This window comes from Rousettus aegyptiacus, unplaced genomic scaffold (genome assembly GCF_014176215.1).
Source record: "Rousettus aegyptiacus isolate mRouAeg1 unplaced genomic scaffold, mRouAeg1.p scaffold_m13_p_7, whole genome shotgun sequence".
Classification (NCBI taxonomy): domain Eukaryota; kingdom Metazoa; phylum Chordata; class Mammalia; order Chiroptera; family Pteropodidae; genus Rousettus; species Rousettus aegyptiacus.
Genome location: NW_023416310.1, coordinates 57,798,529 through 57,820,455, shown reverse-complemented (window position 1 = coordinate 57,820,455; position 21,927 = coordinate 57,798,529). Strand labels below are relative to the sequence as shown.

Genomic DNA, 21,927 nt, shown 5'->3' with positions numbered 1-21,927 from the left:
ACTATGGATCCAATAAAAAGCAAGTTGGGGAACAAAGGTTGTCATTTTTTTTCTTTTTTAAAAAAATCTCTAATTTTTTTCAATTACAGTTGATGTTCAAGATTATATTAATTTCAGGTATACAGCATAATGGTCATGCACTTATATAATTTACAAGGTGATTCTCCCTAAGTCTATACCCACCTGACACCATACATAGCCATCACTATATTATCGACTATATTCCCTATGCTGTGTTTTACATTCCCATGACTATTTAATAACAATCAATTTGTACATATTCACCTTTTTTACACAGCTTCTCAACCTCCCTACTATCTGGCAACCATGAGTTTGTTCTCTGTATCTATGACTTTGTTTTTGGTTTGTTTGTTCATTTATTTTGTTTTTTAGATTCAACATATAAGTGAAATCATATGGCGGGCCTTTCTCTATTTGATTTATTTCACTTAGCATAATACTCTCTAGGTCCATCCATGTTGTTGCATGGTAAGATTTAATTCTTTTTTATGACTAACATTCCATTGTATATATGTACCACTTCTTCTTTATCCATTTGTCTATCAATGGACACCTAGGTTGCTTCCATATCTTGGCTATTGCAAATAATGCTACAATGAACATAGGGATGCATATGTCTTTTCAAATTAGTGTTTTGAATTTCTTTGAATAAATACTCAAAATTTGGATTACTGAATCATATGGTAGTTCTATTTTTAATTTTGTGTGGAACCCCATATTGTTTTTTATGGTGGCTGCACCAGTTTACAATCCCACCAACAGTGCTCGTGGCTTCCTTTTTCTCCATTCTTTCCAACACTTATTGTTTGTTGATTTAGTGATGATAATCATTCTGAGAAGTATGAGTGATACCCACTGTGGTTTTAATTTGCTCTTCTCTGATGATTAGTGACATTGAGAATCTTTTCATGTGTTTGTTGGCCATCTGTATATTTTCTTTGGAGAAATTTCTACTCAAATCCTCCGTTCATTTTTTAATTAGATTGTTTATTCCTTTGATGTTAAGTTCTGTGAGTTCTTTACATATCATGGATATTAATTCCCTATCAGATGTATTATTGGCAAATACCTTCTCCCATTCAGTAGATTGTTTTTTCCTTTTGTTGATGGTTTCCTTCGCTGTGCAAAAACTTTTTAGTTCTATGTAGTCACATTCGTTTATTTTTTCTTTTGTTCCCCTTGCCTGAAGAGACATATCAGAAAAAAATATTACTAAGAGCAATGTAAGAGAGTTTACTAACTATGTTTTCTTCTAGGAGTTTTATGGTTTGGGCCTTACATTTAAGTTTTTAATCTATTTTGAATTTATTCTTGTATATAGTGTAATAAAGTGATCCAGTTTCATTCTTTTGCATATATGTGTCCAAAACCATTTATTGAAGAGACTGTCTTTATTCCACTGTTACTCTGGTCTCCTTTGTCATAGATTAATTAACCATATAGGTATTGGTTTATCTCTGGGCTCTCCATTCTGTTCCATTGATCTATATATCTGTTTTTATGCCAGTACCATGCTGTTTCGACTACTATAGCCCTGTAGTATAGTTTAATATCAGGTAGTATGACACCTCCAACTTTGTTCTTTCTCAAGATTGCTGTGGCTAATCGAAGTCTTTTGTGGTTCTATATAAATTTTAGGATTATTTCTTGTTCTGTGAAAAACATCATTGATATTTTGATAGGGATTGTACTGAATCTATAGATTTCTTTGGATATTGTGGTCATTTTAAAGATGTTAATCATTTCATCCATGCACACAGTATGTGTTTCCATTTATTCGTACCTTCTTCAATTTCTTTTTCTAATTTCTTATAATTTTATGAATACAGGGCTTATACCTCTTTGGGTAAATTTATTCCTAAGTTTTCTTTCTTTCTTTCTTTCTTTCTTTCTTTCTTTCTTTCTTTCTTTCTTTCTTTCTTTCTTTTTTTGGATGCAATTGTAAATGGGATTGTTTTCTTAATTTTTCCTTTCGATAGTTCATTATTGATGTATAAAAATGTACCTTATTCCTCAATATTGATTTTGTATTCTGCTACTTTACTGAAGTAATTTATCAGCTCTCATAGTTTTTTGGTGGACTCTTTAGGGTTCTCTATATGTAGTGTTATGTCATCTGCAAATAATGACAGTTTTATTTCTTTCCAATTTAAATGGCTTTATTTTTTTTTCTTGTCTGATTTCTGTGCTAGGATTTACACATGCTTTGTTGAACAAAGGTAAAGAAAATGGATATCCTTGTATGTTTCCAATCTTAAAGAAAAAGCTTTTAGCTTTTCACTGTTGAGTATGATATTAGCTATATTTGTCATATATGGCTTTTGTTATTTTGAGGTAGGTTCCTTCTGTTCCCACTTGGCTGAGAGTTTTTATCATAAATCAGTGATGGATTTTGTCAAGCACTCCTTCTGTATCTATTGATGTGATCATATGGTTTTTATTTCTTAATTTGTTTATGTGGTGTATGTCATTGATTAGTAGATATTGAACCATATTGGCATCCTAGGAATAAATCCCACCCGATGATGGCGTATGATCTTTTTAATGTATTGGTGAATTTGGTTCACTAATATTTTGTTGGGGATTTTTTTCATCTATGTTCATCATGGATATTGGTCTATAATATTTTTTATAGTGTCTTTTTCTGGTTTTGGTAACATGGTAATGGTGGTTTCGTAATATAAGTTTGGGAAACGTTCTTCTTATTCAATTTTTTTGGAATGGTTTGAAGAGGATAAGTTTTACTTCTTCTTTGAAAGTTTGGTAAAATTTACCTGTGAAGCCCTTTAGTCCAGGACTTTTGTTTGTTGGGATATTTTGATTACTAATTTAATTTCATTAGTAGTTATTGTTTTGTCGATATTTTCTGTGTCTTCCTGATTCAACATTGGAAAATTGTATGTTTCTAGGACTTTATTCATTTCTTGCAAGTTGTCCAATTTGTTAGCATATAATTGTTTGTAGTATTTTCCGGTAATCTTTCGTATTTCTGTATATCTTTGTTAACCCATTTATTACTTAGTGTCATATTATTTAGCTTCCATGTGTATGTGTTTTTCAGTTTTCTTCTCATAATTGATTTCTAGTTTTATACAACTGTGATCAGAGAAGGTACTTGATATGATATAAAACTTCTTAAATGTACTAAGAAATTTTTGTGGCCCTACATGTGGCCTATCCTGGAAAATGTTCCATGTACACTTGAGAAGAATGTATATTCTGCTGCTTTTGGATGAAATGTCCAAAAAATGTCAATTAGGTTCATCTGGTCTAATGTGCCATTAAAGGCCACAGTTTCCTTGGTGATTTTCTGTCTGGAAGATCTATCCATTGATGTCAATGGGATGTGAAAGTCCCATACGATGACTGTGTTACTATCGATCTCTCCCTTTATGTTGGTCAATATTTGTTTTATATGTTTAGGTACTCCTACACTGGGTGTGTAAATGTTTACAAGTGTTTATTCTCTTATTGGATTGATCCATTTATCATTATAAAATAACTTTCTTTGTCTCTTGTTAAACCTTTTGTTTTAAAGTCTATTTTGTCTGATATAAGTATTGCTATCCAGCTTTTTGTTGTTGCTGCATTTGCATGAAATAACTTTTTCCATCCCTTTACTTTTGTCAGTGTGTGTCGTTTGATCTGAACCAAGTCTCTTGTAGGTAGCCTATGTATAAGTCTGGTTTTTAACTCATTCAGCCATCCAGTCTTTTGATTGGAGCATTTAATCTATTTATATTTAAAGTAATTAGTGATAGGCAAATAGCTATTGCCATTTTATTAATTATTTTCTGATTATTTTTGTAGCTTTTCTCTGTTCCTTTTGTAGTCTTTTGCTGTCTTCTCTTGTATATTGATTTTTTTTTAGTGCTGTGTTTGGATTCCTTTCTCTTTATTTCTTGTATATCTCTTACAGATTTTTTGTTTGTGGTTACCACATGCTTCATATGTACTACGCTATATTTATAGCAGTCTATTTTAAGTTGATAGTCACTTAAGTTCACACACATTCTCAAATCACTACCATTTTTATTCACCCTCTTTACATTTATGTTTTTGTCACTACTTTTTCCTTCTTGTTTGAGTGTTTATGTGTATATTTCACATTCAAGTAAAATTATGTGGTTCTCAACTTTTTCTGTCTGAGTTATTTTGCTTAGCACGATTACCTCAATATCCATCCATATTGTCACAAATGATAGTATTTTATTTTTTATTGTGGCTGAGTAATCTTCTAGTGTATATATGTACCACATCTTTTTTAGCCAATCATCTATTAAAGGACACTTTGGTTGTCTTGGCCATTGCTGCAATGAACATTGGAGTACATATATATTTATGGATAAATGTTTTCAAATTGGAGGATAGATCCCAGAACAATTGCTGGGTCGTATGATAATTCTATTCTTAATTTTTTGGGAATGTCATACTGTTTTCCATAGCGGCTGTACCAATTTGCATTCCCACCAACAGCATATTAGAGTTCCTTTTTTCCCCACAACATCTCCAACATTTGTTTTTACTTGTCTTGTTAACAGGCATTCTAACAGGTGTGAGGTGGTATCTCATTGTGGTTTTGATTTGCATTTCCCTAATAGCTAGTGAAGTTGAGCATCTTCGCATGTCTATTGGCCATTTATATTTCTTCTTGGGATAAGTGTCAGGTCCTCTTCCCATATTTTCATTGGATTGTTTTTGTTGTTGAGTTGTATGAGGTTTTTTTATATATATTTTAAATATTAAGCCCTTATCAGAGGCATTGTGTACAAATATTTTCTCCAATTCAATTGGTTACCTCTCTGTTTTGTTGACAGTTTTCTTTATTTTAATATTTCTTATTTTTCAATTATACTTGTCATAAAGTATTATATTAGTTTCAGATGTACAACATAGTAATTAGATATCTATATAACTCACAAAGTGATCACCCCAATAAATCTAGTACCCCTCTAACACCATACATAGTTATTACAACATTTTGACTATATTCCTTACGCTGTACTTTGTATCTCCGTGACTATTTTGTAACTACCAACTTGAACTTCTTAATCTGTTCCCTTTTTTTCACCAACTCTCCCAAACCTTCCATCTAGTAACTCTCAAAATTTTTTCTGTATCTATGAGTTTGTTTCTTACATTTTTTTGTTAACTTTATTATTTAGATTTCACCAGTAAATGAAATCATGTAGCATTTATCTTTCTCTGTGTGACTTATTCCACTCAGCACAATTCCCTCTAGGTCCATCATGCAATATCTTTTTTCATCTTTTTACTTTCCATCTGTGAGTGCCTTTTAATCTGAAGTGAGTCTCTTATAGACAGCCTATGTTTTCTTATTCATTCAACCATCCTAACATTTGATTGGAGCATTTGATTCTTTTTCATTTGAAATCCTTGTTGATAGATGTGTAGTTATTGCCATTCTTTATTCATATTTCTGATACAAATTTTTTTCTTCTTACAGAAGTCTCTCCGACATTTCCTATAATACTGGCTTAGTGGTGATGAACTCCTATATCTTTTTCTTGTCTGGGAAACTCTGTCCATTGATTCTAAATGATAGGTTTGCTGGATAGAGTAATCTTGGTTGCTGGTCCTGACTTTTCATTGTTTGTAATATTTTATGCCAAGCACTTCTGGCCTACAAAGTTTCTATTGAGAAATAGGCTGAGAATCTTATGGGAGCTCTCTTGGAGGTAACTAACTGCTTTTCTCTTGCTGCTTTTAAGATCACTCTTTGCATTTAAATTTTGGCATCTTAATTATGATGTGTCTTGGTGTGAATCTCTTTGGGTTCATCTTGCTTGGGACTCTGCACTTTCTGGGCTTGTATGTCTATTGCCTTCACCAGGTTAGGGAGGTTTTCCATTATTATTTCTTTAAATAGGTTTCAGTTTCTTGCTCTCTCTCTGTCTTCCCTTTCTGGCACACTTATGATGCAAATATTTTTATATTCAAGGTGGTCCCAAAGACTCCTTAAACTATCCCCATTTTGGTCTATAGCTATGCCACCCTAAACAAGCTTGATCTCATCTAATCTCAGAAGCTTAGCAGAGTCAGCTCTGGTTAGTACTCGGATGAGAGACCACCTAGGAAGACCAGATGCTGTAGGCTTAAAAAATAAAAAATAAAAAAAATAAGGGATTATAAACTGACAAGATACTTGCAATCTGTGAGGTTAACCAAGGGTTGCCTCACCTAAAAAAAAAAAAAGATTTAAAAAAAACTACTTTTATTCTTTTAAAATCTTTTTTCTTGTTGCCATTCTTATTGGATGTCCTGTACTACCTGATCCTCTATATCGGTAATTTGATCCTCCTCTTCATCCACTCTGTTTATTCCTTTTAATATACTTTTCATCTCAGATATTGGTTCTTCATTTCTACCTGGTTCCCTTTTATAATTTCCATCTCCATTTTTATGTTTTTTTAATCTCTTTGTTAAAGTTCTCACTGAGTTCATCTACTCTTCACCTAAGTTCATTGAACATTTCTATAACCAGTATTTTGAAGTCTGCATCTCTTACTTTGCTTGACTCCACTTTGTTTAAATCTTTTTCTAGAGCTCTGTTCTGTTCTTTCATGTGAAGCATGTTTCTTTACCTCCTCATTTGGCTGTCTTTCTGTGACTGTTTCTATGTACTATGTAAAGCTCCTAAGTTTCCTGGTCTTAGTAGGATAGCTTTGTATAATAAATATCCTGTGGGGCCCAGTGGCACAGTCCTAAGAGAAGTATGGCTGTAGGCCAAATTTAGCCCCAGGCTGTGCCCCTCCAGGGCTACCTGGTAAGAGTCACCAAGCAATTCACAGATGGCTCCCACCCATGCTATGCTTATAATTGCCCCAGAAGGCCACGCCAGAAACCAAGGTTAGCTATTATGAGTATGGGGCTTGGAGCTGTTCAACAGGGCACACCAAGGACACCGTTGGATGCAGCTTAGGTGGGGCTGCAAGTTGGGAGAGGCAGAGTTTCAGGAAATCCTCTGGGTGGCGCAACCTCTGTTGTCTATCTAGTTTGATAATGTCTCAGCTATGACGGCACCTGCTTCTGCATGCTGAGAGGGAGGAGTGCTCAGCAAAGGAACAATGGATACTAGCAGCACTTCTGCATGGGAGAAAGACTACCCTCTAGCCTTTACCTCAAAGCCCAACAACTCAGTATCTCACTATATATCCCTGGTGCCCCTCCAACACTGGAACTCAGAGTAAGTGAGTCTGTCACCGCATAAGTCCAGTCATGATCATGGTCTTTTTAAGAGGAACGTTTGTCCCTGCTGGCTGCAGCTCAATAGCTTTTGTCTCTCTCAGCCTGTGTGGGACCTGGCAGCCTTGTATCTCCTACCATTTTTAGGTGATTTTTTATTTCTCTCCCTACTTATAGGGTTTCTGTTCACCCATACCCCAAGTGACTCTGCTTGCTCTTTGCTCTGTGGTTTTGTCACAATTTTGATGTGGTCACACAAGGGGATGTACAAAGACTACCTTCTATGCCATCTTGACTGGTCCTCCTGATTGCGATTTTGATTTGCATTTCCCTGATAATTAGTAATGTTGAGCATCTTTTCATGAGTCTGTTGGCCATCTGTATATCTTGTTTGGAGAAATGTTTATTCATGTCCTCTGCCCATTTTTTAATCAGATGTTTTTATGTTGAGTTGCACGAGTTCTTTATGTATTTTGGACATTAAGCCCTTATTGGAGATATCATTTGTGAATACCTTCTCTCATTCAATAGACCGTCTTCACTGTGCTTTTAGTTTTATGTAATCCCATTTTTTTGCTTTCGTTTTCCTTGCCTAAGTAGATATATCCAAAAAGATATTGCTAAAACAAATGTCAAAAAGTTTACTACCTATATTTTCTTCTAGGAGTTTTATGAGTTCAGATTTTACATTTAAGTCTTTAATCCTTTTTTGTTTATTTTTGCATGTGTTATAAGATAGTGATCCAGTTTCTTTCTTTCTTTCTTTTTTTGTATATATCTGTCCAGTTTTCCCAACTTATTGAAGACACTTTCATTTCTCCATTCTTGCTTCCTCTGTTGGGGATTAATTGGTCATAGAAGTGAGAGTTTATTTCTTTATTATGTCCCACTGATTCATGTGTCTGTTTTTATACCGTACCATACTGTTTTGATTATTATAGCCTTATAGTATATTTTGAAATCAGGGAGCACAATATTTCCAACTTTGTACTTCTTTCTAAAAATCGTGTTGGCTATTCATAGTCTTTTGTGGTTTTATATAAATTTTTGGATTGTTCTAGTTTTGAGAAGTTGCCTGTTTTTAACATCTTTTTTTATTATTAAAATAGCAAGTCTTAAGAATTTCTCTGCCACAACTCACGTGACAAGGTTCACATATCACATTCAGACCTGTATGCATTTCCTACACTCTAGATGCAACCAAACCCCACTTCTCATGTTCAAAACACATCTTCAGATGCAAATGAGTGAGAAAGACAATGTTATGGGGACAACGTGGCATTTGATCTAATCTGTGTGTAAAGGCAACTATTCCGAAACTTTTTTATTTAAAGATTATTTAGTAAAATTCAGCAATAAAACTCATAACAGGTCATGTGACATATCAACATGGCTTACCTTCACAGCTACGAGGGCCAAATTAAGGACATATTTCTAAATCTACTATCCTTAGCCTCATAATCAAGTACAAACATTCAATGTTGTAACCTGAATACTTTAAAATAATAGTTATTCATTCATTTTCCGAACAGCCTGTTCAGGAATTTCTTCAATTCCTTTATTAAATTACTTTCATTTATAGCATCATTTGTCCCCTACCACACACCCACCAGCTGTTACCAGCTTAAAGGCCACAAAAGCATTTGTGCATATGCCATGGCTAATTCTGGTGTTCCCACAGGCCCACCCAGAATTACACTGGCTAAAAGCCCAGCTGTCTTCACTGACCCTGAAGAAGCCCATAACTGGTTTGATATATATATATTTAAAAAAAAAAAAAAAAAAAAAAGCCTGCCGACAGTACTTTCTTTAAAAGTACTCTACTTTTCTCAGGTTCTCGTCTTTGTTTTCCCCTACACACATACATATTTACATAATGTCTTGGGCACCTTGAACTTCTTAAACAGAATCATTTATTAGCTTTTCAAATTTTTACCTAAGGAACTTTAAAAATAATTTACTGCCTTGTCTCCTTTTTTTTCCTTGCTCCTTCTTAAATCTTTTGTGATAAATTGGAGTAACAAGAAATTATATTATTGGCTGTGGTAGGCTGAACAGTCCCCTTAATCCCTCGAAACTGCAAATATGGTACCTTACATGGCAAAAGGGACTTTGAAGATGTGATTAAGATTAAGAATCTTGAGATGGGGAGATAATCTTGAGTCACTGGGATGGGCCTAATATGAAGGAGGCAGGTTCTTATAAGAAGGAGGCAAGAGGTCAGAGGGGAAGAAAATATTTTACTACTGGCTTTGATATAGAACCCAGGAATGTAGTTTCAATTCTGCACCCAATTCTAATGTGTATGTGGGTAGTTTCTTACACCACCAAACAATTCTCCAACACCAGCTGCGCATCTTACAATTCAACTCAGTTCTAACACTATCTACCTAAAGATAGCATCAGATCCTACAAGGGCTCAGTCCCACAAGTCTATACCTCCAACCTCTCCTAACTTCATGTGATGCATGACTACCTTATATTTTTACAAATCACATATCACAACAGACAGACTATAGATGCTAGAAAAGTCAAAAAAAAAAAAAAACCTAGTCCTGTGAACCCATTCAAGATCTCTGACCTCCAGAAGTGTTGTTTAAGCTACTAAAATTTATGGTAATTTGTTACAGAAACTGCAAGTAACTAATACATTGGTTTGTTATTACGAGGACTTTTTTTCCCTATGTAATCACATGTATATTGCCTATTTTTCACCTGAGTTTCTGGATCTAATCATTTGCAGGCCCCAGAACCAGATTTTGATTCTTCTGAAATTGATGAATGGGTACCCTTCCTTTTATTAAGATTAAATATTATTAATTGGACTAACAAAAAAAAATCTGCAATTCTGGGCCCACTTGAGGAGGGCGAGTGGTTAAGAGATGGTAACTGAAGAAGATCCCAGAATACTCAGTTCTGTCCCAGAAGATTAAGCCCCGTGTGAACTGGGGAAGGCTCTTTACCTCACTATGCCTCAGTTTCCCCCTCTATGAGAAAGGATTAAATGAATCCAATGGCTCTCAACCTGCTTATCCACATAAACTTTGATTCTCTAATTATAGATGTTTTCCTAGCTAAGGACCCATGGACCCAGGTTAGGAAACTATAAGCTAGATCCACTCTAAATTCAAGATATCTGGGACTGTTAAAAAGAGTAATTGAATAGTATTTTTGGCTCCTAGTACTGCTCACAAGCACTATTCCCATGCTCTTTCCTATATTTGATGCTAAAATAAAATGATAATTAGAACAAGCTCCATTCCTATATTAGCCGAGCACTCATCTCTTGCTGCACTGGAATCCTTTGCACATAGACTATAATTTATAGAATATAAGGCTGGAAGAGATCTTCAGTTATATGACTTAAATCCCCTCTATTATCCAATTTTCCACATACATCTTCTCTGCCAGGTTGTCACAATCTTGGAAATAGCTCTTTCCATCTCCAGACAGCACTGAAAGTCCCGTTCTACTCATTAGGCAACAGAGGCTCAGTGTCAAGGGATTAAAAGCTTGTAGGTGAACCAGGAAATGATTTGAGACCAATACCTTTTAATGGTTCCAAAATTTTTTAAAACAAAAAATGAAAAATGGAAATTAATAACAATTTCAAAAGCAAAGTTATAAAAATCCACTCAGAAGTGATAAGCAAAGGCTATGTTTTGACATACTGTGAGGCGGTGCCTCTAAAGGTAAGGGTTTCCAGGCCTACTTAATTCTTAAATGACTTGAGCTCTGACTAGCATTTCCCCACACCTCCACCTCCATTTTCACCTGAAATCCGACTCTGTAACTTCTGCTTAAGATGCTTGGTTCTCACCTTTCTATCATTTAAAAAAAAAAAGTTCAAAATCTTCTTTGCTATAAATGACAGCTATTATTTGTTAGGAGAAATTCTCCAATGTTACTGTAAAACATGCTTCGAATTCCATCAGCTGGTCAGTTCTGAATCTATTCCAGTTTGGCCATGTATCTAGTGGCTGTGAGTATTGTTTGAAGAGAATGACAATTATGGTGAGGGTGATGATGCAATTTTATTCATATTGTGAAAAATTGTGCCCTCCGGATCTCAGTCTATGGGTCAACTGGATTAACCAACTGATTGATTTTTCAATTTGGAAAAGATTGAAGTTCTACTACAGAAGCCTGGAAGAGTCCTTCCAAGATCAAGCAGAGAAAAGATAAAGATCTAATCTTGCTGAAGTCCTTGCACTCTCAAGATTAAAATCATTTATCTTCTCATTTAATTTGATGTAAAGTGAACTAAGTAAGCCTGGCTTGCAATAACATGTGTAAATATATATATATAAATAGAGCCACTCTAAAATAATGTCAAAACTACCATCTCAGAGGAACTGCCTTGCATGTCTTATGCCTCAAATCTTTAGAATATTAAAATAATCTTTGGGCTGGGCCTAAAACCACATTATACCCAAAGAATTGTTTACAAAGGTAACAAGAACGCAGCTTTTATGACTACCGGACTGAAAATTAAAAACATTATTTAGAATTAGTGTCATTATGTTAGCTTATCTGCACCCATAAAAAATGCCTTCTTTCTATTGATGTAATCGTTCTCCTTCCATTTTTCATAAATATTCATTGCCTTTGTCTCCTAATAGGAATACTGTCTGGGTTTCTGCCTGAATCAGTGTGTCCTGAATAGCTATTCTTTTTTTTTTTTTTTTAATCTCAAATAAATGCTTGTTGCCTCTCACTTTGGCCTTTTGTTTTTAGGTTAACATATAGATTAGAACATACTTCTTTCGTAGAATGACTTTTGTGGGTAACTCAGTCCTACCTCCTCAATCAGGTGTCTCATCTACAGTTGTAGAGTCTCACCAGGAGCCTAAAATGAGAGTGAAGACAGCATGGAAAATGTTTTCCTTTGACATCTCCTCAGTCTGTATCATATATATCCAAATAAAAAGTATACCCTCATCTTTGCAGTGACAATTTTGGGAAAATCACCTTTAGAAAATATCTCTTTTAGATTTTTAAAGATCATTTTAAAGATCACTTACCCTAATCATCTTAATTTTCAGTACTATTATGATAATAATAAGTTTTTATGTAACAGTTTATCTGGAATGTACACAAAGGTTGTTTTTGTCGTTATTACTTCAAATGAATGATGAATTATTTATAGTAACAAAAACATATAAATAACCTAAATGGACAGTCATAAAGGAGTGGTAGGGTGGCATACAACCATTAACTACTATGTTTATAAAGAGTATATAGTAATATAGAAGACAATTAAATTATTATATAAAATAATATTTTATATAATAAGGTTATAGCTGTGTATTACAAACAAATGAAATCTGTTTTAAAACAAGGTGGAAGGAAATGTACAACAATGTTAAAGAGTGGTTATCTTCATCTGAAGATATTTTTCTTCCTAAGTTTTATTTTTATAGTGGAAGGAAAACTCACTCAATTCCAAACATTCTTGAAAGGAAATCGATTGGCTATATTACCTTTAGGGAATTAGAGACTCCAGTGGCAGTATTCTATACAAGGCAAGATGGCAGCACCAAGATCATTGTTCAGAGATCTTGTGTTTCTAGCTTTTTATGTCTTAATTTTGAATCCAAATGACTATTTAACCGCACTCACCTCTACCCCCCAACACACACACACACACACACACACACACACACACACACACACACTTAAATTAATGAAATAGGACAAGCTTTCTCTAAAGAGCTATTAGTGTCACCTAAGCCTCCTTATATTCTTCAGGTGGTGGTCAGCCATATGCCCATATGCCCCATTCACTGTCTTTTCTCTAAAAGTCTTGGTAGGCAGGAAAAAAGGAGAATTTCTTCATAATCAAACATATCAAATTATCTCTGAAAAGCAGTGCCCATTCTCAGAATGCTCAGTATAGTGAGCCAACATGAAGCCTTAGATTGTCGAAGGCCATCATGATTCAGACCACATAAAAGTCAGGCGGGTCACCTCGACTTTGGGATCAGAGAATATTGTCATGATTTAATCACAATGTAGATTTTTTAAAAAAAATAAAAATAAAAATTTATACTGCTTTAAAAGTGTGGTAGTCAAGTATGGACAGGGTTGTAGGGAAATGGGAATGCAAATTTAAAAGAGCCACTTTGGAGAGCATATTAAAACTGAAAACACCACACCCAATGGCACAGCAATTCCTCTTCAAGCCATATATCCTAGAGAATAATCACACATGTACACAAGTAGACAGTCAAGGATTTTAATTGCAGAAATGTTTGTTTTTATGAAAAATTGGAACCCACAGTGTCTTTCAATAGGGAAATGGATAAATAAAATTCCACATGTTTGTATGACAGTGTATTTACAGTAGTTAAAATTGATGATCCACATAGCATATGAATCAACATGGATAAATCTATATGTGGGTTAAAGAAATAGATATTTGATATTTAAAAGAAGCATCTATAGACTTACAGTTTCATAAGAATAAATATCAAAAATATGTTTAGTGAAAAGAGCAATTCTGGAATGACATCTGAAGAGTAATAGCATTTTTCCAAAATAATAATAGACAAACTAGACAGCTTTAAATTTCGATAAATGCAAATATATGTATGTAATAGAGCAAGAACATTCTAGAAGGAAATACATTAAAATCATAACAAGAATTACTCCTGGGAAAAGATGGAGGGGACAAGGATAAGGGATTCTAACATTGTTAGTGATATTCTAATTTTTCAAAGGTAAATGCATCCCAGTGTTACTCGTGTGTTTATAATTTCTTTTTTAAATTCTCATCAATTATTTAATCCTCTAATACATTTCTTATATCCAAGAAGTTAAAACATGGAGCCTTCTGTAAGAAGGTGTTTACTACAGCACCACTCACACTTTTCCACATCTTTGCCTCCACCCTCCCACTCCCAGCACATCCACTCAGCCAATTTCACTGATATTGTGAGAAAGCACCCCAAAGCTTTGGTCACTTTTACAACCCTCTTAGGGACCAGAGCAAATCACATTGGCAATGACTCTTTGTAGAAAGTTATGTCAGAAAACAACTGGTAGAAATGCCATTTTGTTCAAAATGATCACCTAGATTTTATCCTTTTCCTGATGATTTTGAGAACAAAGAGCTTTAGATTTTGGCATCGACCAAACCAAGAGGAGAAAAAAGGCAGCTCCCCACATTTCATACCTGTCAAAAACCACCGCAGAATAAGCCCGCTCAGCGAAGATGATGTCCGCAGCCCAGAACTCCTTAGCGGCCTTCAGACTCCTGCCTTTGCCATCTGAAATGAAGACCTCCACGTTCTCCATTCTCCCTATTGTCATCTCACAGTCTTTCAGGCAGCACTGCAGATATTTAACACTGAGCCAAGCCGCTTGTTGTTGCTGCTATTTCAGCACCTTCAGCATCCCAAAGAACGAGCCTATAAATGGACAAGCCACCTCCCCTCCCTTCCCCCTCTCACCACTGGGCCCTCACCTCCCCCTCTGTCACTTTTCCCGGAGGCAGAGATGGGCAAGCAAGAAGACAGTGATGTGGGAAGGGTGTCATTCATCACCCTGCAAAGCTGACAGAGCAAAAAATGACCATGGGCGCGTGTGATTCTGAGAGTGGGCCTGAAAACTTGAAAAGTTCCTTTTCAAGAAGTTCGGTCTAGGATGGCAGTGGTGCTCAGCTTTGGTTAGATTAGAGAGCACTTGGTCAATAGGGTATTTTTAGCAGCCAGATGCCTCTGTCAATCCAAAGTAGACAGCTGAAATTGTCCAAGAGAAGAGATGAAGCCTGCTGCTCTGGGACCCTTCATCGGTCAGGCTTATACTTTCTCAAGTGAGATGGCCCCTTGTCCGCTTATTCTCTCTCCCAGGTTGGACTATTTTTAGAAAATTGAAAGTTGATGGTAGACACTGTACTATCACTTTGGCATATACATAACAGTACAATTTAGACTCCAAGGGGCATTCTTCTTCTCCAGTATTACCTGCAGTTCCCAAAGCACCCCCACCAGGGTATGGAAGTCTGGAAGCTCCCTGATAAGGCAGGTGTGCTGGATGTAGGCTGTACGATGATAGGAGGCAGGCCTTTAAAATAAAAACCTCACTTCTTTCTACCAAATCTCTCTTTAACCTGTTATTACTGCCTGGAAAATACCTACGTGCTTTGCCGTTCTTATGCAGGAGTGAAAACATGGGAGAGATCATTCTAAAATCTCCAGTGAACTAAATACCAACTCTCACTCAGGTTGAAAAGAAAGACACTTGCAGATCTGGAGCTATGGCTATCTTCCATGTAATATTTTTAGTTTCTGTGATACATCTATTTATGGGAACCTTGTGCTCTAGATCTCTAAGTGTAGTAATCCTCAAGCATTAGCTTCTGAGTCAGATCTGCATTTGAATTCTGAGCCTACTACTACAACTCTGAGATAAAACCTGTATAACAAGAGTAATAATTTCTACCTCTCTGAATTGTCATGAATATTAAATGAGATAATATGAATAAAGGACGTAGTATAGTACTTGGTACTTCATAAAGAACTCATTAAATGATACCTATTTTAGTTTTTTAGAAATTTTTTGTCACATTGTCTTCCCAAAACTATCAAAATGTGCTAGAAATTCGAATATGTCTTCAACCAAACCGCATCTTCTGAAACTCCTCGACTCTTAGAAGCAGATCAAATATCCTTTGACATACCATATATCCTGATTTGCAGGTCAGAACAAATAGTTCCTAGAGCTAGAGAATATTTCAGTGACTCCCAATGTATGCAGAAAAGCAAAACAACTTAAGACATTTAAAGTTGGGTACCCCAAAAATTAAACATTACATGCTTCCAAAAAAAATATTAGAGTTATTCAATCCAGGCTAGCTTCAAATAAATGCCTAGTCCCATATACCCTGGCAACTCGGGTCCTTGCAACAACCAGAGCCTTCCCTCAGTCTGGCAGGGATTATGTTACTCTAAACAGTGTATCCCTGAAACTGGTTCAGCCTAAACCAAGGTTGAGGACAAAATCTACCTGTCCTAAGAATAGAAAGAGAGAGAGCATCGAGCCCAATGCTTTAGTTCTATCTGTGAGTCTCAACCTTATCAGAATAAGTATTATATTATTAACACATGATAGACAGGATAATGGCCCTCCAAAGATATCCAGGTCCAAATCCTTAGATCTGTGAATATGTTGCCATACATGGTAAAAGGGACTTTGTGATTAAATTAAGGATCTTGAGAAAAGGAGATTATCCTAAATAGTCTAAGTGGGCCCAATGGAATCATAGGAATTTGTATAAGAGGAAGGCAGGGGTGTCGGTATCAGAGAAAGAGGTGTGACATAAAAGCGAGAAGGTCAGAGTCAGCAAGACATTTGAATATGCTATATTTTTGGCTTTGAAAATGGAGGAAGGGGCCAAACTATAAGATAATAAATTTGTGTTATTTTAAGCCACTAAGTTTGTGGTAATGTTACAGCAGCAACATGAAACTAACACATAAAGTATTATACTTATGTCTCATTATAGTAAATGTTATATAACATCTCTTTTGCTCCTTCGAAATGAAATTCATACATAATATAATCTACCAGTTCATACCTAAAAGACATAAATTATTAACTCCAATATTCTGAATGTTTGTGTCCCCCAACAAATTCAATAGTTGAAATCCTTCTCCTCCCTGCCAAAAATTATGGTATTAGTACTTTGGAAGGTGCTTAAATTATGAGGGTAGAACCTCATAATCCCATGAATGGGATTAATGCCTTATAAAGGAGGCTCTGAAGAGATCACTAGATCCTTCTATGAGGACACAATGAGAAGTCTGTAACCTAAATAAAACAGCCTTCATCAGACCATGCTGCTGGCACCATGATCAAGGACTTGCAGCTTCCAGAACTGTGAGAAATAAATTTCTGTTGTTTATAAGCTAACTCAGTCTGTGGTGTTTTGTCATTACCACCAAAATGAACTGACACTAATCTAACCTAATAAAAGAGAAATATAATGAAAGTTACTTATAATAAAATTATATATGTTTGTTGTAAATTAAATATGTCAAGTGCTCACTATGCGTATAGTGGGTACAACTACATCAGAAAATATGATGAAGTCAGATGTTTGCTCCTAAGTAGAATCACTGTGATAGTGAAAGCTAAAATTGTAGGTTGAATTTGGAAACACAAATACCACATAGGGCACTGTTGTCTGTGACATGGTTTTCTGAAATGATGACTGACTCTTAGTCAAGTTCTGAATGAAAGAAAGTATAATCTTCCTTCAGTTAATGAGAAGTTGAATTTTTGAAAACTTTAGTGCATTTTAAAACTTTACAAAAACTACTCTACAATTAAATATAAAATAGAATTCTGGAGTTAGATAATTATAAAAACAGTTTTCACTACCCGAAATGAGCACCTGGATATTTGAGGTTGTGCAGGATGGGCAAAGATTCTACACTATATCAAGGTGTCCCTTGTTTGGCAAGACATCTGGCATCTCTGTCCAAGATTGAGACTGGAGGTGTTGGCATTAGTTATCAGGTTGTTGGCTGGTAATGGGAAAAGGGACACAGGTCGTCCTATGTTTCATCAACACAAATCCTGTGTAAAAATTTTTTGCTAATCTGCCCTTGTTGTCCTCCCACTCCAATTTTTCCCCCCACTGGAATACAAACATTTCTTAATGGCCCCGACCCTCCCTACAATATGCAAATTGTACCTCACAATGACTGTTACAACCATATATAGCTTCCTTCACATTTCTAAGGTGCCCTCTAAGTGACGGTACTTGACTCCATTGATAATTGCTAGTCTTAGCCATCAGGAAAAGTACATAGATAATTTCAAAAGAATTTCTTATTGCCTTGCTGGAGATGGTTAGCCAGAGAAGAAAAGATTCAGGAAGGACATGAGAGCTTTCTTCAATGTCATACATTAATGTATGGAAGAAGTAGATTCATTCTGCATTTTCTATGAGATCAAACTTGGGGCCAGAGTAGAAATAACCACGTGACAATATGGTATAGTGGTTAAGATTGTAGACTTGAGCTTCACAGACTTTCATAATCATGTTTCTGTTGAACCCCTTTCCACTTTAAGAAGATGGAAACTTTTCCCATTGTTAATGATTTTACTAGCCCTGCAGTTTCTTTCTTTCATGTGTCTGGATAAAGAGGGTGGTAAGGAAGGGAGAAAATGAGACAACTCAAGCTCAAGCTGGTCCAGGAGAAAGGTCTGAGCTGGGAGATTTTAGACAAGGAGATTACAAGGATGACTACTATGGGTCTATCTACTACCTCTATTTCAGTTGAACTTCTCTTCCAACTCAGTCCCTACACATGTACAAAGAACATTACTATGACTAACTAGTATTCCCATACCCTAAAGTGAGGCAACTGTTGCAGGATAATGCTAAGCAAGGATAATGCCAGGTCCCCAGTCATGCACCTCAAAGGTAGAAGAGGTGACATTAAGAGGTCAAGAGTGGGAGCTGTTTTGGAAAGAGTTATCATTCACAAGATTTGACACAGACTTCAAGTATCCTCTCACTATAAACTCCACTTGTTAACCAGCATCTTGGGTAGAATATGTTATCAGATTTCACATTGCAGCCTCCAAATCTTTAACCATAGTTTGTACTCATATTGTTGTCCTGGCCCTTTTGAGCAAATAATCTAAGAGGCCTTCAGGGAATGATTGTGTTCTGTTTAGTTGGACATGTTGCAATTCTGCAAATATATAGAAATAAATGTGAAAGTAGAAATGTAAATAAAACCCAAAGTAATGATTTATACTAATTTTTGAATCACTGGTACAGTTTATGTGCCTATAATACTGTGGCTGCTTATCTTACTGTATCCTAGAAACTCCAATCATCCCCACTGTTGAAAGACCCACTGGTTGATCCCCGCACCTGCAGGGACCACCATCTAGTGGAAAATCAAGAGAGCAGCAAGATTTTAAATCTTTTTAAAAGCCTGATTTAGTAAATTAACAGCCCTTAGAAAGGCAAAAAATGACGTAGATGATAGAGGCTCTATTTACCCCTCTGGCGACCAAAGTTGTGACAGAAACAAGAAGCAGCAGCAAGGAAAAATCACGTGGGATCTAGGTGAACAAGCCATACAGCTAAGGAGAAGTCCAAGAAATCACCCTGCAACTGCAGAAGGTAAGATAGGGCGAGGACGCGGGGATACCTGGTCTTGAGCAGCTGAGTGAGGCAGAGGCAGAGGCAGAGGCGGAGGTGATGGGAGACATCGCTTAAAGGGGCCGCATCCACCAGTGGATTTTCACAGTGATGGATCTACTCACTCTGAGCACCAGTGCTGATTAGGCTGTGCACAGCGGGCACCAGGGACTTACAGGCAGATATTGTCCGAGCGAGGGCCAAGTAGAGATCTGCTCTGTACAGAGGTGCTGGCAGTATCCATTGTTCTCTCTTGAGCCTTCCCTCCTGCCAGTGTGTGGACACATCATTGCCATAGCTGGGATAACAGAGGTCACTCTGCCCAAGAGGATTCCCTGAAACTCCACCTCCCCCATCTCTCGGTCCCACGTAAGCTACATCCAGGTATATCTTCAGCGAATGAGGTGCTCCTTGCTGAGCAGCGCCTAGACTGACACTGGAGGCAGCTGGCATTGGTTTCTGGTGTGACCTTCTGAGGCAACTATAAGCACAGCATCTGTGGATTACTTGCTAAACCTTAATGGGTAACCCTGGAAGAGTAGAGGCTTGGGCTAAATTTGGCCTGCAGATGAACCCCTCTCAGGACTGTGCCACTGGACACCTACTTCACAAATCCACACTAATAAGACAGGAGACTTAGGAGCTTTGCTGAGTACATAGAAACAGACACAGAAAGGCAGCCAAAATGGGAAGACAAAAAAGCAGAAACCATATGAAAGAACAGAACAGAGATCCAGATAGAATAGAGTCAAGTAATCTACCACATGCAGAATTCAAAACACTGGTTATAAAGATGCTCAATAAACTTTTGGGAATTGCAAGAGATAAGATGCCAAGACTATAAAAATAATTTCAGGAAAATATGGGACACTACTAAGGGTCCAAATATCCATCTGATCGGTGTAACAGAAGAAAATCGAGATTTTTCAACAGCTCTTTGAAGAAATAATGATGGAAAATTTCCCTAACCTGGTGAAGGAAATGTACATAAAACCCCCAGGAAACTCAGAGAATTCCAAAAATCAGGGATCCAAAGAGGCCCACACCAAGATACATCATAATTAAAATGCCAAAGGTTAAATACAAAGAAAGAATATTAAAAGCAGCAAGAGAAAATGAACTAATTACTTATAAGGGAACACCCATTAGACTGGCAGCTTATTTCTCAAAAGAAACTGTGCAGGACAGAAGGGCTTGGCACAAAATATTTGATAGGATGAAGACCCAGAATCTACAACCAAGGATACTTTATCCAGAAAAGCTTTCATTTAGAATTCAAGGACAGATAAAGAGCTTCCCAGACAAAAATAAGCTAAAGAAATTTATCACCACCAAGCCAATATTACAGGAAATGTTGAGGGACTTCTTTAAGAAGAAAAAATACAAAAGACTCACTTCAGATTAAAAGACACACATAGACTAAAAGGAAGGGAATGAAAAAAGATATTGCTTAGATAGACCTAGAAGGTATTTAAGTCAGACAGAGAAAGATAAACACTGTATGATTTCACTTATATGCGGAATCTAGGGAATAAAAAGAACAAACTAATCAAAAACAGACTCACAAATATAGTGGACAATTTGGTGACAGACAGAGGAGAGGTGGGGTTGGGTGCTGGGAGAATGGGGTGAAGGATTAAAGAAGTACAAATTACTAGATGATGGATGGTCATGGAGATGGGGAGCATGGCATAGGGAATGCAGTTAGCATTAATACGTTGGCTAGGTGCAGGGTCAGGGGTGGAAGAGAGCAATTGGAGGGATCATTTTATGAACTATATAGATATCTAACCAATGTACTGTATACTTGAGACTAATTAAAAAAAAAAAAAAAAGAACAGCCCTTTATCACTGGTTGTGACCTCCTTTGTACCTGGAGCAAAATTTCATTTAGGCCAGATTCAACAAGGTTCCTTTGGGCCTTTGAACCAAGTACGGTTTGTACTTTCTTTAGCAGTTGGTGAGGTGGGTGGGGAATGAAAAGAATATTTCGTGACAAGTGAAAATTATATGAAATTCAAATTTTAATGACCATAGATAAAATTTTATTAGAAAACAGCCATACTCACTTGCTTATGTATTGCCTATGGCTTCCTTCACACTACAACAGCAGAGTTGAATATTTGCAACAAAGACCATCTGGCCTTTTTCAGAAAATATTTGCCAACCCCTGCTTTATAATAATAATAATAATAATAATAATAATAATAATAATAATAGGTTAATGCCTGGCAATGTTAAATAGGCCAGGAGGAGCTCACTCCTTTCATATACATTCATTACCCATTCATTTCAAAATCACTGTGAGTGACAAGATCAAAGAAAAACTGCTTGTGCATATTTAGCACTTATATTCCAGGATGACTGGAGTAGGTTCCCTACTTAATAGTCCATAAAACTTCACTCTCTCTGACATTCTTGCTAAAATAGCATGCTTGCTTCCATCTTTCCTCCTTTGTCTCCAAGATATTTATAGCTGCCAATTGCTTTTCTCCCAAGAATTCTTAAATTCTCTCATTCTGCATGCATAT

The 21,927-nt window shown here is 36.2% G+C and overlaps 1 protein-coding gene across 3 annotated transcripts in view; it reads right to left on the bottom strand.

Annotated features, from left to right (window-relative positions):
• SMYD1 (SET and MYND domain containing 1) overlaps positions 1–14,628 on the bottom strand; it is a 61,935-nt gene extending 47,307 nt beyond the window's left edge. For 2 of the 3 annotated variants that reach the window (XM_016136353.2, XM_016136344.2), the window contains exon 1: positions 14,405–14,578. In XM_016136353.2, the coding sequence (XP_015991839.1) occupies positions 14,405–14,541 (137 nt within the window). In that variant the 5' untranslated portion in view covers positions 14,542–14,578. Of the gene's footprint in view, positions 1–14,404 lie in introns of all 3 variants that reach the window. The other variant, XM_016136335.2, reaches the window with a different exon arrangement.
• Positions 14,629–21,927: the final 7,299 nt, after the last annotated feature.